This window comes from Elaeis guineensis, chromosome 5 (genome assembly GCF_000442705.2).
Source record: "Elaeis guineensis isolate ETL-2024a chromosome 5, EG11, whole genome shotgun sequence".
Classification (NCBI taxonomy): Eukaryota; Viridiplantae; Streptophyta; class Magnoliopsida; order Arecales; family Arecaceae; genus Elaeis; species Elaeis guineensis.
In genome coordinates, this window is record NC_025997.2 from 13,000,957 (window position 1) to 13,014,680 (window position 13,724).

At 43.2% G+C, this 13,724-nt stretch overlaps 1 protein-coding gene across 1 annotated transcript; it reads left to right on the forward strand.

The window, feature by feature from the left end:
• Nucleotides 1-11,185: 11,185 nt before the first annotated feature.
• Nucleotides 11,186-13,490, forward strand: LOC105044909 (thioredoxin-like 1-2, chloroplastic). Its single transcript, XM_010922992.3, has 4 exons — nt 11,186-11,516; nt 11,986-12,162; nt 12,335-12,499; nt 12,919-13,490. Exons 1-4 carry the CDS (start codon nt 11,304-11,306, stop codon nt 13,180-13,182), a joined length of 819 nt encoding a protein of 272 aa, XP_010921294.1. The 5' UTR covers nt 11,186-11,303; the 3' UTR covers nt 13,183-13,490.
• The last annotated feature ends 234 nt before the right edge of the window (nt 13,491-13,724 follow it).

Genomic DNA, 13,724 nt, shown 5'->3' on the forward strand with positions numbered 1-13,724 from the left:
GGGCTGTAGGGATGATTGAGTTGGCCAAATATCCATATCTGTCTCGTAATTAAAAATTTTATATCCATACCGATCTCGTACTTGGCTGTAGTTGAATTGAATCAAACAGAGATGCAAGGTAGATCAGGTTGGATATATCTAAATATTATAAAATAATTATAATTTTAGAAAAAAAAATATAAATTAAGATTATATTGGATCGAGCTTGAGATGGAGCATACCATTATCCGTATCTAACTCAAATCGCTTTGAGAAATTTTTTTAGAATCTATATACACCCTGATTTCTAATCGGATTAGATAAAATCTGTTCTATTCAGATCGGATCGAATATAGGATGAGTCGGCTAAAATTGTCATTCTTACAAGATAATATTATCTAATGAACTAATTCTCTTCCTTAGAAATAGTCATGAACTCCCTTTTATTCAATATTTCAACAAAAATTATCTCAAAAAATTTTTTTTTCTTACTCCATAAAGATATAACAAAAGAGTTTGACAACTAGAAACCTACAAGGGCTGAACCTTATGTTGTTCCCACATCTTGACTTTTTGAACATTGTGATTTATGACATTGAACCAACCAAGGCAGGCTAGTTACCAAGAACAACATCAACGTAACTAAAATAAAATTCTTACTAATTTTTATTATGGCCCTTGTTTCATCTTTGTAGCCCTTGTTTCAGCTTTGCAGAGACTAATTTTTGGTTCACTGACTTGCTACATGTTGGTACGATGATAACGAATTTTTGTATTGCTGGAATTGCTAATTACCACCCTAATTTGTGTAATGATGAATGGATAATTGATTTTTTTTTTGCATTTATCCCACAAAATAAAAAAATAAATAATTATTTTTATTTTAAAATAGATAAATAAATATTTCTCGAATTTTTTGATGAAAAAAAAGTTTTAAAATTTTGCTCTCTCTCTTAAATCTAAATCCAATATTTTTGCCGTAAACACAGGTGATGAGTACATATTTGCAGGAATCCCGCGACAGTTACAGTAATCTTGACAAAACTCATGTAAAATCACAATCTCCATGTCCTTAAATAAATCGATAAGGTTTTGACTCCATAAAACCATGGATAAAGAAAAAGGAACAAAAAGATAACCATATTTATCCACTTACTATAACCTTCCACATTTGACGTCCTAACCAACCAAGGACCAAATCAGAAGTCTTTCTTAGAAGGGCCAACATAATATTAGTAAATCAAAACATAATTACAAAATATGCATAATTAATCAATTCCAATTATTATTATTATTATTATTATTTGGTTAGATCAATTCCAATTATTAACAACCAAAGAGTTTGTTTTTGTGTTCAGATATGTATGATTTAAAACCCATTATATATACTTTTATTTTCTTTCCACATGAATTACCAAACCCACTGTGGAAGATAATAAGGCACATAGAAAAGGAAACCAAGCATATACTGCCTGGTTGCCGTGGAATGCCAGGAATAAGAGAATCTTTAAGCAGATGGATTGTAATTCAGCTTATATCGTGAGAAAGGTAATATTATTTATCCTTGACTCTAAGGGGGTATTTGATTCGTAACCAAAATCAGAATAGAAATAAAAATTGAAATGATTTGGAATCGAAATCAGAATGACCAAATTCTCCGAAGCATTTGGCTCATGATGGGAATCGGAATCGGAATCAGAATCGAAATTAAAATAAAAATTTGAATCCATAGAGGAGAGTAGGGATTGAGTTCTATATAAATTAAGCCAGTTCCATTCCACCCTGAAATCAGAATCGGATTGGGACTCCTTCCAACCAAACGGTTGAAATGGAAATTACCTATTCCGAATCCGATTTCAGACCTCTACTCCCCCACCAAACATCCCCTAAGTTGCTTGAAATGCAGTCTACTGAAACTCCATGACAGCACCGTGGCAACTTTTCATAGTCTAATTGCTATTATATACAACCCCGACTTGTTTTTTGGTTGCCTCCTTCTGTTGGAGTTTTTAAGGTAAATTTTGATGCTTCCGTTGTGAATGACAGAGCTGCTGCTGCTCGTATTATTCGTGATTTTCAGGGGGCAATGATCCAAGCCGGTGGCAAACAATTGCATCATACTACAGTACCAATGGCTGAGCTAATTGCTGTATGGTTGGGAGTCAAGGCAGCTATTAATGGTTTACATGCTAATCAACTGTGGCTAGAAGGGGATTCTAATACTGCTGTATCTTGGATAAATCTCCCTGACACATGTCTAAATGCACACCTTCCTCTTTTGCAGGACTTATGGCATTGAAAAAGGACAGCGACATCTTTTAAGGTATCATATGTTTTGCGAGAAGCAAATCAAGTAGCTGATTACATGTCTCATATTGCTTTGCAGGGGGATTTTCCATGGACAAATCAGACCAATATAGATCCATTATGTGCTTCCCTTATCAGAGTTGATGGATATGGAGTGCATTTCACAAGGAAATAGACTTGAACAGGATGCCATAATACCCTGTAAAAATTGTTTAAAGGAAGAAGGCAATTGTTGTGATTTATCTCAAATGATAAGTGTTGGGATATACCAACGGACGACCCCGATGGATGACTCCGACGGATGACTCCGACGGACGATCCCGACCGACGACTGACAGACGACTCCGACGGACGACCCCGACGGACGACCGACGGACGACTCCGACGGATGACTCCGACGGACGACCCCGACCGACCCTGATGGACCACTCCGACGGACGACCCCGACCGACGACCCCGACCGACAACCGACAGACGACTCCGACGGACGACCCCGACGGACGACTCCGACGGACGACCCCGACCGACCCCGACGGACGACTCCGACGGACGATCCCGACCGACGACCGACGGATGACCCTGACGGACGACTCAGACCGACGGCCCCGACAGACAGCTGCCGACAATATCCGACCGAAGGTGTGTCGGCCGAACCGACCTATGCTGTTCCCGACCAACCGAGCGATCGAACCCATATTACCGACTCACTGTCGGGGGTGGCAGCCGACGTCCGACTTAAGCAAGACACCAGACCAGCCGACGGTGCCTCCGGATCATCACCCGACGTCCCGACAGTCGAATACCGACGTATGATCGGCCAGCCCTCCCAAATGCCGTACGACCGCTATGGGCTGCTGTCCTGTCAAGGATGTACTGTGTGACCGCCCTGGAACATTGTCCTGCCAAGGACATGGGTTGATTCTGACAACCCACGGTGATTTGATAGCCCACGACGACTCTGACAGCCTCCGGTGATTGACAACTCCTCCCATTGTCTGCGCCATTAATGACGGTGCCATGCCGCGCTCTACTATAAAACGGGGAAGGCAACAGTGCTGGAGGAGGTCCATTCGAAACCCCTGAACCCCTCCTCTCTAGCTCTCGCTCTCTTTCTCGTTGAGCTCCTTGTTTTTTTTTCACTGTTGCCTAGTCTCCTCTCTGACTTGACCGTCGGAGGGTCCCCGCCGGAGCCACCTCCGGTCAGTGCGGACTTTCTTTTGCAGGCGCTCGTTCTCGACGACCAGACGACGAGAAGATTGGCTACAATAGATTGACGCGCCAGATAGGGGACGCAGTGACAAGTTAGTGCTTCATTGACAGCACCGGGAATTGTAACCCCCACGGGATCCAAGATGACAAAGACAAGAGCTCAGCGGTCGAGGGTCACTGGATCGGCGAGGTGCTCTTCCCGTCGGGAAGAGGCCTCTCCTCCACCCTCCATGGCGGAACCCAGCTCTCCGCACCCCACGGTGACCACGGAGGTGCAGATCGCAGCGATCGTGCGGCAGATGACCGTGCTGACAGACGCGGTCAAAAGCCTTCAGCAACAACCGATCCGACTGCCGCCTTCACCGGCCGAGCAACCGGCGGCACGTCCGATGCCCTCCAGGAGCAGCCGTCGGTGCCCGCATCGGTCTCCGTCGCCTCCGCAGGAGCACCTGCCACAGCGCTCCTACCGAGAGGAGGGGCAGCCACGGTGCGACACCCATCGGTCTCGACGGCCTTCTCCCTCCCAGCTGGAACGAGCAAGGAAGGAGAAGCGACCGCGAATGCCGTCCGCCTCTCTCTCGGACTCCTCTGGAGACTCCACTCCTGGGGTCTCCCAGCACCGATGGATCGACAACTACGAACGCAGGTTCGAAGAAATCGACCGTTGGCTTGCCCAGCTGCAGATGGACGGATAGAAGTCCTCGAATGACGTTGACTTCCAGACCGCCCAACCTCTCTCCCGACTCATCCTCGACGAATCGATCCCCAATCGGTTCAAGATGCCACACGTGGAGCCTTACGACGGCTCCATCGATCCGATCGACCATTTGGAGAGCTATAAAACTCTCATGACGATTCAAGGGGCAACCGACGCTCTTCTTTGCATCGGCTTCTCTGTCACACTCTGCAAAGCTGCCAGGGCCTGGTACTCCGGCCTCCGCTCGGGAAGTGTCCACTCCTTCGGACAGCTCGAACATTCCTTCGTGGTCCATTTCAGCACCAGTCGAAAGTCGTCACGAACCTCGGACAGTCTTTTCTTCCTCAAGCAGAGAGAAAATGAGACTCTACGACACTTCGTGATACGATTCAATGCGGCCACGCTTGAGGTCTGGGATCTCAACGAAGACATGGCCATCTCGACCATGAAACGGGGGCTAAGGGGGTCCTGTTTCACATACTCTCTGGACAAGACCCTCCCTCGGACGTACGCCGAATTGCTGGAGCACGCGTACAAATACATGCGCGCAGACGAAGGAGCTTCCGACTGGCATCTGACCTAGGGCACGGGCTGGAAGGAAAAGTGGAAGAAAGGTCGGGCCCCTGCTGAACCCAGCAGGCCCACCACCGATAGACAGGTCTTACCCCGACGACGGAGTCCGAGACCAACGCATCGCAGGTATGACTCCTACACCCCTCTCTCCGCTCCTTGTGCGCAGATTCTACGACGAAGATCGAAGGAGTGGAATATCTGCGACGGCCTCCGTCTTTGAAGGCAAAAGGCCTCGACTAACGTGGTCCGATCGTCGAACCAATGGCTCGATCGTCGATCACCGAATCTACGACTCCGTCGTCGAACTGATCGCCGATCGCCGAACCAACGGCTCGATCGTCGATCGCTGAATCTATGACTCCGTCGTCGAACTGATCGCCGATCACCGACCCAACGGCTCAATCTACGTTTCGATCGTCGATGACACATCGAATTCTATGGCGAAGATCGAAGGGATGGAATATCTACGATAGCCCCCGCCTTTGAAGGCAAAAGGCCTCGACCAATGCGGTCCGATTGCCGAACCAACGGCTCGATTGTCGATCGTCGAATCTACGACTCCATCGTCGAACTGATCGCCGATCGCCGAACCAATGGCTCGATCGTTGATCGCCGAATCTATGACTCCGTCACCGAACTGATCGCCGAACCAACGACTCGATCGTCGATCGTCGAATCTACGACTCCGTCGTCGAACTGATCGTCGATCGTCGAACCAACGGCTCGATCGTTGATCGTCGAATCTATGACTCCATCGCTGAACTGATCGACGATCGTCGAACCAATGGCTCGATCGTTGATCGTCGAATCTACGACTCCGTCGTTGAACTGATCGCCGATCGTCGAACCAACGGCTCGATCGTCAATCGTCGAATCTACGACTCCGTCGTCGAACTGATCGCCGATCGCCAAACCAACAGCTCGATCGTTGATCGTCGGATCTACGACTCTGTCATCGAACTGATCGTCGATCGCCAAACCAACGTCTTGATCGTCGATCGACGAATCTATGACTCCATCGTCGAACTGATCGCTGATCGCCGAATCTATGACTCTGTCGTCGAACTGATCGCCGATCACCGAACCAACGGCTCAATCTACGTTTCGATCACCGATGACACATCGAATTCTATGACGAAGATCGAAGGGACAGAATATCTACGACGGCCCCCGCCTCTGAAGGCAAAAGGGCTTCAACCAATGCGGCTGGCTAACTTGCCAACTTAGCTTCGACTAAGAAAGGGCAAAACGCCAAGACAACCGCGACATACCCGCCCGACCAAGGTCTGGGCAACGGGTATTCGACTTGCGACATACCGACCCGGTCACGACCGATCGAAGGATATTCGGCTTGCCATCGTCTATCATACGACTCGACATGCTACGTCGACGGATATTCGACTTGCGACATACCGATCCGGTCACGACCAGTCGAAGGATATTTGGCTTGCCATCGTCTATCATACGACTCGACATGCTACGTCGATGGATATTCGACTTGCGACATACCAACTCGGTCACGATCGATCAAAGGATATTCGGCTTGTCACCGTTTATCATACGTCCCGACGTGCATGCCCAACCAAAGGCCGGACAATGGATATTCGACTTGCCATCGTTATCCTATCCGAATACGTTGGACGCTACTCGACTATCAAACTCTGCGGAATGATCGTGTCGACGAGCAACGTTTGGAGGTTGGCCGACCTCCGACCCGACGTGCATGCTCGACCTACTGTCGAGACGACCGACATCGGATTGTTCGTTGATGTGATCTCCAGAGTCGGGGCAAGACGTGACGAAAAATCACTCCTTTCATCCGAAGCCATCGCCCACATGTTCACGCAAGCCAACACGACATCGGACTCAGGAGTGGGGGGGGCAACTGTTGGGATATACCAACGGACGACCCCGACGGACGACTCCGACGATTAACTCCGACGGACGACCCCGACGGACGACTGACGGACGACTCCGACGGACGACCCCGACGGACGACCGAGGGACGACACCGACGGACGACTCCGACGGACGACCCCGACCGACCCCGACGGACGACTCCGACAGACGACTCCGACCGACGACCCCGACCGACAACCGACGGACGACTCCTACGGACGACCCCGACGAACGACTCCGACGGACGACCCCGACGAACGACTCCGACGGACGACCCCGACCGACCCCGACGGATGACTCCGACGGACGACCCCGACGGACGATCCCGACCGACGACCGACGGATGACCCCGACGGACGACTCCGACCGACGGCCCCGACAGACGGCTGCCGACAATATCCGACCGAAGGTGTGTCGGCCGAACCGACCCATGCTATTCCCGACCGACCGAGCGGTCGAACCCATATTACCGGCTCACTGTCGGGGGTGGCAGCCGACGTCCGACTTAAGCAAGACACCAGACCAGCCGACGGTGCCTCCGGATCATCACCCGACGTCCCGACAGCCGAATACCGACGTATGATCGGCCAGCCCTCCCAAATGCCGTACGATCGCTATGGGCTGCTGTCCTGTCAAGGATGTGCTGTGTGACCGCCCTGGAACATTGTCCTGTCAAGGACATGGGTTGATTCTGACAACCCGCGGCGATTTGACAGCCCACGGCGACTCTGACAGCCTCCGGTGATTTGATAACTCCTCCCATTGTCTACACCATTAATGACGGTGCCATGCTGCGCTCTACTATAAAACGGAGAAGGCAACAGTGCTGGAGGAGGTCCATTCGAAACCCCTGAACCCTTCCTCTCTAGCTCTCGCTCTCTTTCTCGTTGAGCTCCTTGTTTTTTTTTCACTGTTGCCTAGTCTCCTCTTTGATTTGACCGTCGGAGGGTCCCCGCCGGAGCCACCTCCGATTAGTGCAGACTTTCTTTTGCAGACGCTCGTTCCCGACGACCAGACGACGAGGAGATTGGCCGCAACAATAAGCTCCTTTGGGACTCATGCTTGTTCTGGAGATATGAAGCAGAAAACTTATGCGATGTCTGCTGACACAATTGGCTTTTACTGGTTTCATTATAGTACTAGTCTTGAAGCGTGGCCGCTAAGAAAGATCTTCATTACAGATTATAATGGTGACATTCATGAATTGATAGTCAATATAGCATATGAAATGAGGGGAGGGGAAAGCAAGAATCAAAAAAGAAAGAAAACAAATATGAAGCACAAGTCTGGAAGTAAGGACCTGGTAGACTGTTACACATACCCTTTGCCTGAAGGTCTGAACAATGTTCTAGAAAAAAGAAAAAATGAAGTTAAAAAAAAATTGTGGGAGAAAACAAAAGGGAAGAAAGGAAAAAAGAAAGAGGAAAAAGGAAAAAAACAAGTATAAAAAATAAAGAAGGTTTAACTTCTAACTTCCTTTGGCTTTGGTTGCAGGTTGTTGAGGTACCGGTATGTGCATGCATTGTTATATGAGGACGAGGTCATCGTTCTAATCAGCAAGTGTTGCAACGCACACCATACTGGTGTGTCAATAAAGATTTACACAGAAATTTTATATACAAGAAGATAACAGATCTGATGCTACATTGTTTCCTTCAAAGCTGTGGATTATTTATCTTACAACTATATTGTTGGTGGTATTATGTATACATGTTTTAACTCAAGGGATCAATTATAAATTCTGCTACTCTGGGCACAAGGGATATATTTCATTCACACTTATAATCTATTTTAGCAACATTTGTATTGATGACATCATTGTACAGTTGCTAGCTATGACTGGGTTAACAGGAATTTATGATACATCATGTAACAGACATTTGAAGAAAGGAAAAAAGCAAAGGAGAACACAGAAAGAGTATATGCGAAAAAAAAAGAAAAGGAAAAAAGAAAGAAAGGAAAAAAAAAATGAAGGAAAAAGAAAGGAAAATAGGAAACAAAAAGAAAGACAGGATGATCAGAACAATAGAAATGTTTATGACCAACTCTGTTTTGGTTGCAGGCTTCTCTGTTAAGCAATTTGGGTATACAAATCTTACCTCTCAATTCTGCCATTGCTCTCTAAAAACATTAACAAAAGCAATTATTGTCAGAGGTGTTTATATGGTGCTGCTGGTGTGGAATCTGGCTATCAATGTATCTGCTGGTGCTGCTGCCTTCACTCCCCGATTACTGTGAATTTTTTGTATGATGATGCGTCTGCTTCAGGTTGCTGCAAAATCAAAATGAGCAGGGGTACCTCCATTATTATCTTCAAAGGGAACTATACAATTGCTAAAAGATCATTGTACCTGGTGATTTCAGAAGGATCAATGTTAAAAGCTCACTATAATGATGGATTTATAGGAGTAAATGAAAAGTCTTTACGCTTTCAACTTAACCAATATTGTTTTTTAGAAGAGCTACTGCAGATGGGTTCCAAGGTTTATCATTATGCACAGGTGTTTGGACCATCAGGAGCACAAGTTGATTGGGGAATGTATCTGGTCTTCCAGTTATTTTTTTCAGAAAAATATCATTCTAAACACTCAGGTGATGGCCTGTGGGGAGTCCCTGGAAGTTCATGGGTAAGAGTTTTTGGGTATAATCTTGTTTTGTGTTTATATATGTTGCTGGGTTGTCTATTGTAATAAGGTAGGGTGCGTTTGGTTAGTCGCTAAAAAAAAATATTTTTTTATTTTTAAAAAATAAAAATTAAAAAAATAATATTTGATACCATCATAAAAAGATAAAAAATTAAAATCAAAAAATAAAAATAATTATTTTATATATAAAATAAAAATTTTTATTTTTCAAATTTTACTTTTTTTTTTTTTATTTTTTTCTTACTTACTTACGTCTAAAATATCAAAACAAAAAGTAAAGAGCCCCAAACTCTTCTCTTTCATCGGACACTTCATCTCTCCATCTTTTTTTCTTCTCTTCTCGAATTCTTCTTTTCATTGAGCTCTTTATTTACCATTCTCAAATATTACTTTTTACTTTATAACAACATATTTATCAAACATATTTTTACTTTCTTATTTTTATTCAATAATAAAAATAAAAAAAATAAAAATATTTTTTAAAAATTAAAAATCAGAAAGTGTAACCAAACCCATCTTTATTTTATTAGAGGAGGGTGAGTTTGTACATGTCAATATTTTTTTTTCTAAAAAATTCTCAAAAAACTATTTATTTATCTAAGAAAATAGGTGTATACATAATAGAAATGTGAAAAAAAAAAAAAAGGGAGAAGGAGATTCTCCTCCAGCAGAAGTGCATATATTGTTTCCTTAAACATTAGAAAAGTTGGCCTCTCCACGATCAAAGAAGAAAAGAGTCAAAAATAGATACCTTTTAGTTCCTTAATTTAAAATATAGCATAAAACCAAAGTGATCGGAGCAACTGGCATGCTAATGCAAATTAAGTAGGAAATTCTTTGTCTGCTTTGAGATAAAACTCTATTAATATCATAGTAGTACCCGGGATTTAATAGAAAGAAATTAAACACTAAATAAATAAAACATTGACGACTCTTAACCTCTTTTGCACCAAGCAGGAATCCCTTTTTGTTATTCTTCTTTTCCACGCATACACACATCTATAAGCAATAATTGTTGAAGTTATTGCTATGAAAGGGCTAATTTTTCACAATTAATCTACAAAAACTATAAAGGCTTTCTATTACGATAGATTATCATCTTGCTAAACTTATAATACCCCACCGTAAGTGTTTATTTTCGAATGGAATTTTGAATAAGATTTAGGTGCACATGGAGCCCGCCCCCCCCCCCCCCCCACCAACAACCCGATACAGATTTATATTAATTATTTAAAAAATAAAATTAAACATAACATAAAAATTAATTATATTAATTATATATATATATATAATAATGAAAAGATATTAAAGTATTGTCAATTCAACTTTTTAAATAAATTTTATTTTATTATCTGAAAAAAATAATTTTTTATATTAATTATATTATTAATATATAATATTTTTATATTTTTATAATTAAAATTATTTACATAGATAGTTGAGAATATAAAATAATTTTAAAATTTAAATAAATATTATTTTATTATTTAAATATAATTTTTTTCAATCAAATTAGATATAGAAAAAATTTATTTTTATATATTCGGTTCCGCGGCCAGTTATATATTTATTTCATCTGTCCTGGAAGAGCGTGGGCACCAATCTGGGCGTGACGGTTGGTCTCTAATTGCTTACGTGGCATTTAGGTTGCTTTTATCCACATGATATCCACTTTTCAGCGACCGGCAAACGCGCGAACTCGCGGACCCAAACGTTTCATCGAATCTAGTTTTCCAAGCTTCATTTCTATCCACCGTTCAATAAGAAAGCGCGTCCCGTCAACGGCCACGGTTGAATATAAGACAGAGATAAACGGAACGGCAAGGATTAAACACCGTTTTGTCCTGTTTTGGGGCGTCCGAACAGGTGTCGCTTTTTCGCTTTTATCCCTCAGTTTCTTCTCGAAAACTCAATCCTCAAATCTTTCTTTTTTATGGTATCAATCTCTCTCTAGGTCTTGATTTATTTGATCAGAAGTTCGACCTTTGGAATCCATGGCGGAGGTTTTGGGCAGGAGCGGCGTGTTCTCGCTGCGCGGGCACCGTTCCGTGGCCCCTTCTTGCCAGAAGAGGAGCCCTTCTTTTCTTGGGTTTCCTCTCTCATCCTCTCGGCCGATCGGGCCTCCTAGGTCGTCTTCTCGGAGATTTGTTATCGGGACTCGGAGAGGGAGGTCCATCAAGGGAAATTCTAGCTCTTCCCGTGTACAGGTATGTAGAGGCTTCAAAATCCGATCTTGCATTGATTTTTTTTAAATATATATTTCAAAGTAGACGAGATTGCGCTGTTTTCCCACCTTTGTGGTCAATTTCTTTTTAAAAAAATATTACTTTTACGTGATTTCCTTGGTGATGTAAAGAGAAAGAAGACATTTTGAATATCTTTGCTTCATTATTTTTTATTTTAAAATTTAAATGTGGTTTTTGATGGGTAGTCCTAATTTATTTCAAAAGAATTGTACACATATGATTCTTAGGTGATTTATTAGGAAAGGAAGTTATTTTTTTTTCGCAAAAAAATCTTTCAGGGCCTCGGTTTTTTAATTCTGTAGGTTGTTGGTGTGAATTTTCTTGGGTTTTGCCCTTATTTATTCGTGACCTTTTATAGCTTTTGTTTCATAGGTTTGCTAATGATTTTCCTTTTTTCCTTTTCTTTTTTTTTTCCTCCCCCGAACTGCAGATGAGCCTCGGCGTTGGAAAGTCATTGAAGTGGTGGGAGAAGGGTGTGCAGCCCAACATGAAGGAGATTGGATCGGCCCAGGATCTTGTTGACTCCTTATTGAATGAAGGAGACAAGCTTGTTATCGTAGATTTCTTCTCCCCTGGTTGTGGAGGCTGCAAAGCCCTCCATCCAAAGGTATGGTTTTTAAGGGGGAAAATTTTCCTTTTGAATCAATCAAATTGATATGAATATCCTCATTCTTCTTTACTTTTAATTTCAAATTTCATGCTTTTTATATTCTCAAAATTTCTTTATCAATCTTGAAGGTTGAGGTATCTTAGAATCTGTCCTTTTTATTTACTTGCAGATTTGCCGGATTGCGGAGATGAACCCACATGTTCTCTTCCTCCAAATAAACTATGAGAAGCACAAGTCCATGTGTTATAGCTTGCATGTTCACGTTCTCCCCTTTTTTAGGTTTTACCGGGGAGCTCACGGTCGCCTTTGTAGCTTCAGCTGCACCAATGCAACTGTATGTTCCCCCCCCTTCTGCATCCCTTTCTAAATTTCTGTTCCTTTTGTTACTTATGATGATTTGCAGCTGACTCATGCCTGTCAATTTTTTTTTCCTTGTATGGTTTTTTTTTTTTTTGATGTGAATCCTTGCATGTTTCTCTATACATTGATTTAGAGCTTTAATAACTAGTTGTGGTTTTGTATGGTGCCTCTTTGTTTGAGTGATCAGTAGAGCTTGTAAATATTTAATTTTCCATGTAACTTTTGTTTGTTTTACTGGAAAAGGATTTATGAATAAAGGAAGAGCGTTTGATGACTCATATGGTTTTCTTTTGTTATCTTAAAATGTTTCTGAATAAACTAACTCTCTTCTAGTTGTTTGTACATGTGTTTTGGTAATTGGTTTTGAAATATTCTCTTCTCCCTATAATGCAGATTAAGAAATTTAAAGATGCATTGGCCAAACACACCACAGACAGATGCAGCCTTGGGCCAACAAAGGGGCTGGAAGAATCAGAGCTTGTGGCTCTGGCTGCAAACAAGGATCTCTCCTTCAATTACACAAGAAAACCGGTTCCTGTTCTCACACCAGACGAGGCTGCAGAGAAAGTTCCTCTTAGCCCAAAACTTCCAGTGTCTTCAGCCCCAAGAGTCATCAAAGATTCTGAGGACAAGGCCCTCGTTGCAGCTGGGACATGAGATAATGGTTTATGAAATCTTTCTCCCCTCTTCCTTTCCGTTGTACAGCTCTCTTCTTGTTTGGTTGTACACTGCAGTTATCGGTGAGGGATCGCTTGGGAGGTCCTTCTGTGTATATGTTCTATGGATGCAGCAGTGCAGGCTTGTCCCTGTTTTTGTTTCAAAGCCTGCTGAGTATTTCTGTAATTGGAGATGAAGAGGGAAGGTCTGTTTCCTTGCTTGAGGAATTGAATACTCTTTGTTGATGTGTTTCTTTGATACTAAAATGTCTCTCCTTTATCCAGAAATTCATATCATTTTTCTGTGAATATGGTTGTAGCTACATGTGGGTGATAATGATGTCTTTTTCATCATATCTGTTCTTTTTCCATCTTTTGTATGTATTCTTCATGAACCTCTCATGTGATGTAAGGGACAAGCTCAGCTGAAGAAAAGGTATCTCATGGGAGAACTGAGGAATTATCTAATTATCTTTAAACATCTCATTTTTCTTTTTATTTGGTGATGATGGCTTTATGGGCTGTGATGTTGTATATCATATG